This window comes from Malaclemys terrapin, chromosome 16 (assembly GCF_027887155.1).
Source record: "Malaclemys terrapin pileata isolate rMalTer1 chromosome 16, rMalTer1.hap1, whole genome shotgun sequence".
NCBI classification, from domain to species: Eukaryota; Metazoa; Chordata; order Testudines; family Emydidae; genus Malaclemys; species Malaclemys terrapin.
In genome coordinates, this window is record NC_071520.1 from 16,799,598 (window position 1) to 16,812,940 (window position 13,343).

General features: G+C 41.7%; 1 protein-coding gene across 4 annotated transcripts in view; it reads right to left on the minus strand.

The window, feature by feature from the left end:
- Positions 1 to 13,343, minus strand: part of TXNRD2 (thioredoxin reductase 2) — a 69,488-nt gene that overhangs the window by 8,257 nt on the left and 47,888 nt on the right. For all 4 annotated transcript variants that reach the window (XM_054006884.1, XM_054006883.1, XM_054006882.1 and 1 more), the window contains exons 12-15: positions 9,217 to 9,353; positions 3,147 to 3,242; positions 2,794 to 2,886; positions 836 to 907 (exon numbers count right to left, since the gene is read on the minus strand). In XM_054006884.1, coding sequence (XP_053862859.1) covers positions 836 to 907; positions 2,794 to 2,886; positions 3,147 to 3,242; positions 9,217 to 9,353 — 398 coding nt within the window. The remainder of the gene's footprint in view (positions 1 to 835; positions 908 to 2,793; positions 2,887 to 3,146; positions 3,243 to 9,216; positions 9,354 to 13,343) is intronic.

Here is a 13,343-nt window from a genome sequence, read left to right on the forward strand (position 1 = left end):
GTTAGTCCCCCCTGACATAAAACGTACCAGTTATTCCACTGATACTATGCTTCACGCTAGCCAAGCTTCTTTGCGCCTGTCAAGTGGGCCTGCAAACCTTCTTACAATCAGAGGCCTTGGCTACACTTGGGGATTCACAGTGCTGCCGTGGCAGCGCTGTGAAGCGCGAGTGTAGTCGCAGCGCTGCAAGTGCTCCACCTCTCCGAGGGGAATAGCTTGCGGTGCTGCGAGCGAGCGTGCAGTGCTGCAGGCGCTGATTATACTGGCGCTTGACAGCGCTGCACTCAGGGGGGGAGGGGGTTTCACACCCCTGAGCGCAGCAAGTTGCAGCGCTGTACAGCACCAGTGTAGCCAAGGCCAGAGTAAATGAACTGTTCCAAAAAAGGAGATTTGCTTCAGGTCTGAAGCTCTGGTGTAAAACAGGGAGGGCCTTTGTGGCTTGTTTTATAAGGACAAATGGGACGACAATTCAAAGATTACATTTAGCTGATGAAGAACTGCCTCCTTTGTCTTAAAGAAAAAAGAAGGCACAATAAAATCCTGATCGGAATAAATATTCAGAAATTCCCTAAGAACTTTGTCTATGGACTGCTCTATCAGCAGTGAGAACTGCTAACTCATTAACATTCGTCAAGTGCTTTGAAGATGTAAAGTGTTGTGTGAGGAATATCAGAAGTGTGAGACTATGGCTAGGGAAAAAAGGCTGTTGATTGGGAAAAGAACCAATCAATTTTGAGAAAGTTATTCTGCAATCTGACAAATGCTTCTTGTTCTTAAGGCAAAATATAGACCATATCACTTGTTTTAATAAAAGTTAAAAGTTCTGAACACTTACTTTTATGTAACACTGAGCTGCATCTCTTTCAGCCACTGTAAATTCCAAAGGTTTATAATATGCATGGTATACCTGATTGGGAAATATGAGTATTAAGATTCCTTGTTAGACTATCAGAGGGGTAGCCGTGTTAATCTGTATCCACAAAAACAATGAGGAGTCCGGTGGCACCTTAAAGACTAACAGATTTATTTCGGCATAAGCTTTCGTGGGCAAAAAAACCAACTACTTCAGATGCACGGAGTGAAAATACAGATACAGGCATAAATATAAATTGGCACATGAAGAGAAGGGAGTTACCTTACAAGTGGAGAACCAATGTTGAAGGCCAATTTAGGGGTGGATGTGGTCCACTCCCAAAATTTGATGAGGAGGTGTCAATACCAAGAGAGGGAAAATTGCTTTTGTAGTGAGCCAGCCACTCCCAGTCCCTATTCAAGCCCAAATTGATGGTGTTAAGTTTGCAAATGAATTGTAGCTCAGCTGTTTAATTCTATAACTACCAGACATATGACATGACATCATCATGATTATTATTAGTGTACACAATTGCTAGTATCCACTAGTGCGGTATTAACAGACAAATAGACCACGATGGGTTTTTATAACAGCATTAATTAGTGGGCTAGATTTCTTTTTAAAGCTTACAAGATATGCAGTTACTGTGATAAAAAGTACACATGGAAAACAAGACCAAGAGCAGAAAACATCTTTTTCACAGAAAGCTCAGCTATTTATACAGGATTAAAAAAAAAAAGTCAGATTACTCATTTCTAGTATCCTGAATTCAAAGTAATCATCTAACCTTAATTTGATTCAGACCTCTTTTGACCAAAAGGTTAGGGAATTCCTAAATTTTTGAGCATATGAAAAACTGTAAGCTCTCGATATCTGTACTCATGTACTGCAGGGGAAATTGAAAGGGTCATTTTCCAGAATGTCTAATAAACAATTGTGTTATTTTTTAGCTGTTAATTTTGCCTGAGGTTCCAATTTAAGCCAACCAATCTCTTTCCTGCAGTATAAGAAGGTTCACCTATACCCATAGCTAAGCCAAATGCTGTATGCAAAAATCAACTGCTTGGAAAGAACAATTGCTTTGTGGCCATTTATGGTCCTTCGGGTGGTGTTAAGACCCAGAAAGCAATGAATTACAGTAGAAGTGATAAAAGCACTAAAGCCTAATGCTCATTTCAAAGCATAAATTGAATATCAAGGTAACCAAGAATGTATCAGTAACTGACTGCACATGAACTAGGGAGCTGCCAATTATTGCAGTTTCCATTTCCACAATATAAAGCGTTACCCCAGATGACTTTTCTCTGAAGACTCAATAAAGAGATCCCAGCATTTCTTTTGCAAAGTGGCTAACTGGTATCTGGATTTGTTATAACAGTGCAGCAGCTGAATAGAAACAATGATTCTGAACTTCCTCACCAGCAATGGTGCTTTGCAACTCACACGCAACACACCCTGGCTTGCGTGGATGTGAATGTATTCCTGAAGCAATTTTATTCATCAGCGTGCAGTGCATAAGTATACCAGACCAGTGTATTTTCAATCAAACAAATGGAACTATAGTATAACCCTGTTTACCTGAAAGTTCTAGGGGACATCAGAAACCTTTAGGTGAATAAGGCAACTGGGGAGCTAATTTTGAAGACTCCAACGGGATGTAGCAGTTTCATTTAATGATGGCTGTACCTTATAACTCATTAAAATAGTAATTCAGTCTCCCCAGTCACTTGTTACACCACCTGCTTTTGAAATTGAGCTCCTTGGTGTCTCTTGAGCAGTTACGTTCAATCTTCCTAACCATGTGGAGTAGTGGCTTGGGGATGTAGACCAATGGCTGTACAAAAATCACTTTTACATATTACCATAGTTTCCACAGGGAAAAGTTCCCATCTCTCCATGCTGAAACTAAGTCCTAGTTACACAATTGAAAATTTTCATACCTCTATGTTATCCAGTCCATAATGTTCCACTGCCTTTTCTTCTGACAGTCCTACACAACCGTATTCCAGAGGAGTGAAAACTGTAGTGGGTACCTGGCACATCATAAAACAACCCCAAATGTTACTGTCGAACCATACGATGAAAGACACTCGCTAGGCATTTAGCAGCTACAAAAATAGGTGATTTGATGGGGAGACATTTGCAACAGCGAGAAGAGTTCTCGTTTCAGTGCACCCAATCTGAAAAGCTGGATCCCAAATTACAAAAAATGATTCTCGTCTATTTAGTAGCATGTTGGGTTTTGTTTTTAACCATTATAAATAATACCGAAAAAAAAAAAGTAACAACTCACATTGTCATAATCCATCAGTTCTGAAGACTGGCCAAACAGACGTTGAGCCAGCAGCTTTCCTGCAGCTATCGCCGTAGGCGTCAGTTCAGGGCGCCCCTGAGAAGAGATTAAAAAAAAGTTTGCTTTGGCCAGAAGTCATGGTTTTCCTCAGTGATGGCAGCTAGAGAGGTGCAAGAGTTTGCGATCCCAACCCAGCAGTCTGAAGTCAAAACATAGCAGTGAATACCCAGGGATTTATCCCATCTAGGATGAGGTTGTGTTAGAACATGTGAGCTAACAAGTCCCAACAACACACCTTTAGGTTCTAGTCAAGACAAGCCCCAAGAGTCCATTCAAGGTCAAGGAATCCATGAAGGGAAAGGGACAGGGACAGGAAAAAGTCTGCCTGGGGTGGGAAAGAGATCAAGAAGCTAAGTGGAGAAATGATGTGAGGAAGTGAAGAGGTAGTAGCTGGAAGATTTTTTGTGAAGTAGCACTGATGTTTTATAAAGGACCATGGCTGGTGGATTTAGGCCCCATCTAGATGTCATACTTCTCAGATTCATTCAAAGCCATTAGGTGGCTGCCCCAATACTTTTGCAATCTAACTCGGTTTCCTTCCTGGTATTCCCAACTAACCACTACCTTAGAAAGGGATTCAGTAAATATCAAAACCAAGATTTCCCACTCTACCCACCCAAGCTTTTCAAACTTTTATTGACTATTGTAAAACATTTGGGGCATCTAATGACACTTTGATTAATTCCCACCTCCCAGCTTATCCATAAGATTTCTACGTATATATTAGTAACTGTGAATCACTTCTGCACACATGCATATATCAGCTGAACTGCAAATTTTCTTGTAGTTTTCCTTGTCTCCTTCACCATCCATTGCACCACCTTTATACTTGGATTCTCCATGTTAATACTCACTGAGTAGTGAGGGAGTCACAGACTTCCATATCAAAAGTCAAATCCAAACAATTTAGTATTGTAAGCACTTATGTATACTGTACCTGATGCACATGCTTTATACGTTAATGAAAACTCGCTTATTTTTCTCCACAACCCATGACAAATCATGGAACTGCAAACTCATGCTTTTTTTGTTTTTTAAAAAAAATCCACCAAATAATGTTTTTTCAAACATAGCATTTTCGCTTCCAAGATCTGTAAATGTCATTTACCAGATGAAATTTGCCATTTGTTTTTTCTTACACACATATGCCTGAAAAATGTCTGCCAATCATTTCTGTAGCAGGAAATACAGATGTTGTTTTGGCATTCCAGAAATGAATAGAAGATTGGAACGAGAGATAAAATTGTGAAAGCACTGCCATGCATTCCACAAAACCCAACTAATTACTAAAACATCCATGCAGATAAAGCACAATTTCTCATAAAACAACAGCTTTAAGACGTTCCCTGGTAAATATTTGAAGTCAACACTCACTTTGCAGTCATGAGTACAACTACTCAGTTGATTATCATTGATTTGAATTGTTCATAAGAATCCTTTCAACATATTACACATTTAAGGCCTCCTAGGAGAATTTTACAAGCTTTGAAGTGCTGTATATTTGTTCTGACATGACTCATTTTTTTGGTCTTATTTCTATTCAGAACACCCTATCAAAGCAACATACTGTACCTTCCACCAGGTTACAGTTGCTACAACACCCTTTGAAAAAAGGTGGATTTACAGTGGCTCCCACGTATGTTAAACATCATTATAACAACACTACTCCGTAGCATGTAGTATGCTTCTTCGGTAAGAATGATATAGGAGAGAGGATTTTAAACAAGCATAAAATTTATACCAGACTTGCAAAACTGTCACATATATTTGCCAACTCAGACATAAAAATCTACCACCTCAACCCCTCTCATGATTACTGATAACGAAGAAACTAATGAGATTTCACTTGTCAGTTAAAAAAAAACCCAAACAAAACCACTATTCACTGAAAGGGTTCTGAGACCTTTTCAAGAGCACTGGATGCACCCCTGGGAAGTTTATACAAGTGAATAGTTCAGATGAATTTAGGGTCTAATTTTCCAAACCAGAGCACAACCATGCACACACAATTCCACATTTGCACCAGCCAGGTAAGTCTCTTAAAAGTGACAATACTCATTCTGAATAGGTGAGTGGGGCTTAAATTGTGAATAAACCTCTCCATTGAACTCTTAATATTTAGCAGCAAGTTAGTGTCTATGCAACAAGAGTTTGGGAAATGGGGGCCGAGAATGACTTTTAAGAGATAACAGCTGTCAAATGCGCCCTGCATCTCAAAGGACCCTAATGCATGTCACAAACTGTATACTTGGAGTGCCACTGAAATGCTGCCAACTACGTTTCGGGGGAGCAGACTGGTGGAAAACCAGTGTGCAAGACCTTGTACAAAAGCAGAGAGAGGGGCAATGCTGGCCAAGGACCCTGTGGCAAACCCTACCTTTATGGGCAGGATGGTGGGCGGGGGGATCACCGATGTTCACATACAGCAAGAAGGACTTTGGCAGGGCTTTTTCCCTTCTTTTAAAAGGTCTTATCCAAAGGATACACACACACACACTAAAATACATGGTTCTCAGTATATGCTGAAGGGCCGAGCTGACCCGGCTGTGATGTGAACCAATGGTTTTAGAGTGCATGGGGATTTCAAACCTGATATTTGATCTGCTAGAGAAATTCAATTAAGTTGGGAGTTTCACTTTACTGTCAGCTCGCTGAGCCAACAGCATTGCCAGTTTTCAATGATCTAAATGAATCCTTTAACAAACACTTTGGTATTCACGTAAAATGATTATATCACTTAATTCAACCACAGAAACGCACTTCAACATTGGATGAAATTCTCTGGCCTGCATTATGCAGGAGATCAGACTAAATGATCATAATGGTCCCTTCTGGCTTTAAATTCTATGACTCTGTGAACAACATACCCTCTTATGTCTTGGGTTATAGGGAGCTACTTAAATCAGGGGTGGCCAACCTGAGCCTGAGAAGGAGCCAGAATTTACCCATGTACATTGCCAAAGAGCCACAGCCATACATCAGCAACCCCCCCATCAGCTCCTCCCGCCCCCGCTACCAGCGCCTCCCGCCCACTGGCAGCCCTGCCAATCAGCACCTCCCCCTCTCTCCCCGCACTTCCCAATCAGTTGTTTCTTGGCGTACAGGAGGCTCGGAGGGAGAGGAGCGAGGGCATAGCAGGCTCTGGGGAGCGGGTGGAGTGGGGGCAGGGCCTGTGGCAGAATCAGAGGTTGAGCAGTGAGCAGCCCCTGGCACATTGGAAAGTTGACACCTGGAGCTCCAGCCCCGGAGTCGGTGCCTATACAAGGAGCCACATATTAACTTCTGAAGAGCCGCATGTGGCTCCGGAGCCACAGGTTGGCCATCCCTGTACTTAAATGAAAGCACTGAGATTGTATAGAGAGGTACATAAATTTGAGCTTAACTGAGCATATTTGGAGAGCACTGATTAAACTCCCAGAGTGCTCATCCCAAAGTGGGCTTGGCGCAGTGTAAAAATGAGAATATCAGTGTTAATTCAGAGTCCCTACACTGAGGAGCTTACAACCTAAATGAGACACACAGCATCAGAACAGGAAAAGGAGAGACAAGAGAGAACATGAGTCACAGTAGAACATGAATGAAGCTTTTAAGTGCTGACATTTTTGAACAGTGAGACTAAGGTAGAGGAAAAGGGGGGAAGCACCCAGCCCAGCAGGGAAAGTCACATGGGAAAGAAACAATGTGTGGAAGGGGAGCGAAGCAGAGAGAGCTGAAGTGGTTGCCCAAGATCATACTGGAGATCAGCAGCAGCATTGTGAACAGAACCCAGTCTCCTGAGTCCCAGTCCAGTGCTCTACCCCACTGCCTCTAGCTTCTGAATTGGAGAGATTCAAGAGAAGAAAGGTTAAAACCACAGAGTTTAAGGCCAGAAGGGATCACCCGATCATTTAGTCTGACCTCCGGCATATCGCAGACAATCAATACCACCCGGCCACCACCCACGAAACCCAACAACCAAAAGTAGACCAAAGTATTACACAGCCCTCAGGAGACTAAACTATTGTGTGCCACAGGCAGTGAATAGGAGGGAGCAATGGCAGGGAATTAATTAAGTGAGATATACCCAGATGATCCTGGCAAGCAAGTTGCTCATCATGCTGCAAAGGAAGGCGATCCCCCTCGTCCCTAGTCAATGCCAAGCTGACCTGGAAGAAAATTCCTTCCCAGCCCTATCCTGAGCATCTGAACAAGAACCAGCCAGCTAAGAGAGAGAACTCTCAGTACCACCTCAGAGCACAAGCACATCCCGTCCAGTGTCCCATCTCCAGCTGTGGCCATCTCTGATGGTTCAGTGGAAGGAGGCCAAAAATCCCCAACCCAGAATACATTTGGAGTGTGTGTGGGGGGGGGGGGGGGAGGGAGGAGGGGAATCAGGAGGTCAGGAGAGACAACTATGGCATGAACCAGGGATTTGACAGAGGTACTGAGTGGAAGGGGCAAACTTCTAGAGATTTCACAGAGGAAGAACTGATAAGATATGGTGAGAGTCTGGGTGTGAGAAATCAAAGATAGACTCACACCTTTAGGGGGTTGAGTGGTGGGGAAAGATAGTGAAGTTGTCAACAATGATGGAGGGGGGAGGGTTTAGGAGGAAAGGAGTAGTTCAGTTTTGACAGTTTAAAGGAAGTAACAGGTCATCCCAGAGAAGACATCAGAGAGAGACAAACAGGAAGAGATGTGAGCCTAGATGGAGGGGAGGAGGTCAAAGGTGGAGAGGTAGATTTATGAGGTGTGTGTCTGGTTCCAGAGTCCTAGTTAGGAATGTGGACGACTATCCTCAGGACATTATGTAACCTACCATACCTCTTGGAAGAGCTGGGACAACTGTATTGTTTAAATGTGGCAGAATCACGAATCGTTTAAAGATCTTTCAATTTATACTGTATATACCCCTTGGATGTCATCACAGTATTTAAAGCTTTTTGAAAAAAAAAGATGACTCAAGTATATAAGGACCAATCTCGAAAAGCACTGATGCACTCAACTGCCACTAACTTCAGTGGTAGCGGAGGGAACGCTGTACCTTGCAAGACCAGGCCCATATATTACACATATTGTCTATCTCAAATATTTATAAGATGTGCTTTGGGAATCAAAGCAATCTGATTTACTGGCAAGCGTACTTGCTATAACTGTAAGGCTTACAATGCAGACATACACAATTATACATTTTACAAAGACAACTCATTTCTAGATGCTCCGTTTATCCTGGACACTCTGAGTCTTTACGTGACTGAAAACATCTGGCCTTGTGCCTCAAAGTACACTCTGGCAGGTGCAAGAAACTGTTGTCAGAGCATATTTTGTAGATTATTATTAGAATTGAGTTAATGCTGCAAGAATCTGTGACTATTTGTTTTGCTCATTTTGTTTTACTAATTCCTGAATGAGCTTCAAGAATACTTGTTCCCCTTTTATGTTCTCTTGTCATGAGCTTCTGAGCAATTGAGTTTTGCTTGGCATAAATGTTCAGAGAAGCAGAATCACATGCAAATATTGGGGACAATCAAATTTTAAAATTCGCAGATACGGATTCTTGTCCCAGAAGCATTCCCTATCAGAGAAGAGAAAGTGTCATGTGACCAATCACAATTAATAATAAAACTCAATAAAAAAATCAAATATTCACTGAAATTTTCACTGTCATTCCAGAGAGAGATTGAGAATTATTCATTCAGCTCTAGTAGTCATGTATATTTTAACTCAACATTCAGGGACTGCATGAAGACATTTATTTGAAGGGATAAAACAATATTAAAGATATTCTTATTAACTTCTACCTGGTAATGCATTTCCTGATAATCATCAGCAATAATCTAATACAGAGATACTTCACAAGATTTTGGTCAAGGAAATTACTGGTCCAGGTGGCTGGCGTAACATTGTAAAAGTGAAAAAGACCAAAACACTGTATATATGCTAGAGCATGATGACATCTGGTCACTAGTTATAAGTCAGGAACAAAGTTAGGCTTCCTGTTATTGTAGAATAGTTTATGTAGACATTGTACCTCTGTTATGTCTCCAATTGCATAAATGTGAGGAACAGAAGTAGCTTCGCTGGCATCAACAATGATCTTTCCAGTTTCAGAGTTAATTTTCACCCCAATTGTCTCCAAATTCAGAGTTTTAGTGTCAGGTGCTCGGCCTTAAGAAAAGAGAAACTTATGTTAAAAATATTTCTTCATCATCTTTAATCTAAAAAACCCCTGTCATTCTCCATCAAAGGTATCCAAGAACTTGGTGCTGTTCAATAACCTAACAAGAAGGAAACCAAAAACTGTTTTGGACAGTAGTAAAGCTCTCAGTGGAAATTATTGACATGAATTTATCTTTGTGAAAGTAAAATACCATTACAAGTACCTTAGTTTAGATCATTTTCAATAAAGTTATCCCATAACAAAATGGTAAGACCATTGCATTATATGCAGAATCCAGAAGGTTTAATGTTACATATTAAATGCGGTTATCAACACATTGTTTATAATTGAAGTGTCATCTTCTCTGAAAATTGCCTGAATGCTAAAGTGAAAGAACCCTTCACAATCCTATTCCTCCTCCATGCCCCCCCACCCCTTGACAATCATTTACCCTTTAATTTCTTTCGGTTTGGATACCAAAGAAAATCAGTGAAGTTAATGTCACTTTCAAGTTCTTAGTGATATAATGTTTGGGTCTCACATATTATATGGGAATGTTTGTGTATTTTAAGACAACTGGTTTCCCTGCATTTTTTTAAATTTGTGGCAGTCTCTCTATTGGCCCTAACAATAGAGCTATATAACAGCTTCTTTTGACAAAGTTTTCATCTTGGAACAAATTTAAGTTGATGGTGTTCCTTTAAGTTATATAACCAATAAAATATGGATATGGCCTGGAATCTAAATGGCAAAATACTGCAGAAAGCACCCTACTTGTCAATCAAAAGCTTGCCAACATTCCACTGAGCAGTTTGTACAGTGCCTAGCACAACAGGCCCTGATCCTTGATGGGTGTTCCTAAGCTCTACTGTAATACAAATCATAAATGATTGTAAAGGTAATATGCAGAATCAAGTTATCCAGTATCAGCAGAGTTTGCAAAGACAAACATGATGACAGGATAAATTAGCAGAAAAAATCCAAATGAGGAAAGTTTCCTTCTCCTATTAAAGTTGTATCCATTTTTGGAGGCTATAAAGGAAGCGAACAGGAGCACGTGCTCTTTGTGTGGGACCCACGGTTTTGTGTTTGATGTTAACGCAAAGCAAAACAAAAAGGGAAATGTGTTTGCATTGTAAAAAACAAGATCTTTGATGTTAATGTAGGAAATTATTAAACAAAAGGAAAACCTGGCTTGTCAGTGCAGATCTAATTATATGTAAACATATGATTCACTGCTTTACACATCTGCCATATCACCAGGCCCCCCAAACAATGTCACATCTGAATGCCTCAGTAAGGACTTCTGTGTATTAATTTCATCTGGTGAAACCAACACTTCCTCTGGGAGTACTGACTGAAGCTGTCGGCACTTGGCTATCTGTCTGTCTTCCCTTCTGTTGTCCCCATGGGATGTTGATCTGCTGTTCCTTCTCTGCCCCTTGCTCCACAGTCCCGATGCTATCAGGCAACAAAAATAATAAACCTCCAGGACCTTATCTTGGCTCGGATGTGAAACAACTTCCTACCGTTGTATTTCTTTTTGTGTACTGAGAGTAAAGCCTGGATATTCTGCAAATGGACAGCTAATGGGGTTTTCTAGTTTCCCCTTTTTCCTGCCCAGGCTGAGCCAAGAGAAAGCTTAGCACGCAACAGCAGACATTTAAAAAAACCCACCCAACTCCTAACCTCATCAATAGATTAGTTTGAGGCACTGTGACAAAAAACAACAGAGTTTATCAAATCTGCAGAAGAACACATAGCTTTTCAATTCCAATCTACCTTAACATGTGTATTTTGTATTAGCGGCTAAAGAATTACATAAAGTATGCTTTGCTGGTCATTCTGAAACTCCCTTGCACGCTCAACTACATTGCCCAAGTGCAGTTATGAAAGCAGTAATAAAATATTCAACTAGGTTGAATTTGTATTGGCTTCCAGCCCCAGTGGCTCACATTCACAAACTAGAATTACATTTAGTAATCTTACTTCAGATCAACTGTATTAGCCTTTGGCTCATGAATTCTCTCACATGCAGCCAAGTAGCTCCATTAATTCTAATCCCAAATTTAGGAAGCCCTAACATTTTCCCACATTCACCTATCTGCAGTATTAAAGCAGTCGCTAACATGTCTTCCTAATGTAGGTAGTAGGGCTAATTGTTTTTGATAAATTACTTTTAAGTTCTCAAGGTAGTTTCAACTTTTTTTAAAGTACAGTTTTAGGAAAGTATCAGTTTACAGCTTCTTCCCAGGAAGAGGAAACCTAAGCACACTCCAAACCCCACCAATCAAAGCGGAGAAATGGCCTCTCTTACAAAGTCAGCACACATGCTTTTAATCACAGCTCCAAACACTGAAGATGACCACCGCCTTGAACTCTGAACAACAATGAGCCTAGGAAAGCATATAGGGCACAGGGCTGGCTGTAGCTTTTTTTTTTTAAATCAGAACTGCAACATATTGTGCCACCGTTCTAGAAAAAGAAAGATACAGATGCCTGTTCCACCTTTAAACAATGGCTAATTGACTCTTGCCCGCCATGATCCCACCCAACCCTTCAATAATTGTGAATGAACATGACAATAGCACTTTTAGTAAACAAACAGGGTAACCATGTCTCCCTGAAAACCAGATATATCCCTGGTCCTATTCCCCTGCTGTCTGTACAGAAAATAATGTTTTAGGTAAGCCTTGGCAGAGTGGCTTCCTGAAGGAACTCGTCAGTCAATTGAGCTAATGAAATCGACAGATAAACCACGTACTCCCCTCTGGGACAAACAGCAGGTCAGTCATACACTAAATGTTGCCACCAGAGCCTACATGATGTCTCCCAGTGAGCAGCTCTTAGAGTGAATTTTCCTCAGCCACAATCAGATCCATGCGGCACTAGTCACTGCTGTGACCAATGAGCCTAGAGGCAGCCCAGTTGCACCATCCATAGGTGCCATCTTCCTCGGTTGCCGGGGGGTGTTCGACCTTCTGCCTCAGACCTCGCCCCCGTTCCACCCCTTGCCCCAAGTCCTTACCCCCGCCCTGCCTCTCCCTGCCCCCGCTCCTTCTCCTCCCCCCAGCGCCTCCTGCATGCCGCTGAACAGCTGATCGTGGCGGGAGGTGCTGGGACAGAGGGGGAGGAGCTGATAGGCGGGGCCATCGGTGGACAGGAGGCGCTGATCCGTGAGTGCAGAGCACGCACTATTTTTTTAGCATCCACGGAGTTGGCGCATATGGCACCATCATGTCGACAGTACCACCAACTACCGTCAGGAGAAGCCACAGTAATAGGCACAGACAGGAAGAAAAAACAAAACAAAACACAACACAAGTCTGTGGGTATGCCTACAGCAGTCTATTCATTGAAGATTTCCTAGTGGTGATAAAGGGGGTTGTTTATATCACCTCAGTAGGACTTTGTAATAGCTCCTTTACCGCTTCCTTGGAAATAGGATTTATTCTGCCCACTACCATTTCTTTGACAGCTTCACACCAGGGACTGCCAAAGCATTTTTGCAGTAAAGGAATCCTGTCTACCATGATCACAAATCACTATGCATAGGACTGGCCAGAGGATTTTGAGGAGGGCTAGCAAGATGGTTTTCTGGCATATACACCAAGTTTAACTTCTCCTTCACAACCATGTCCCTCACTGCTCACCTGCTATGGTCTCTTATTGCATTAACTCTCTACTCAACCAGTGATGCCTATCTTGATCCCTCATTCATCTACTAGCCAATAATACCGAAGTAGAGCCAGCTGGCGATAACTGACATTTGAGAGGGGGAGAAAATAGTAAAAAATATTCATTGTGTGTCAGATATTCAAAAGCACCTAAATGATTTAGGAGCACGTCCCAACAAAAGCACTCAAGTTTCAAAGGCACTTTTGAAAATCTCACTCATGGAGACCTGCAAGTTCTTGTCAGCTCTGCTTGTGTGACTTGGCAAAGGCCACAGAGTCTGAGTCAGAGCTACAATTAGCCTCTTGCTTGGTTTGCTATGC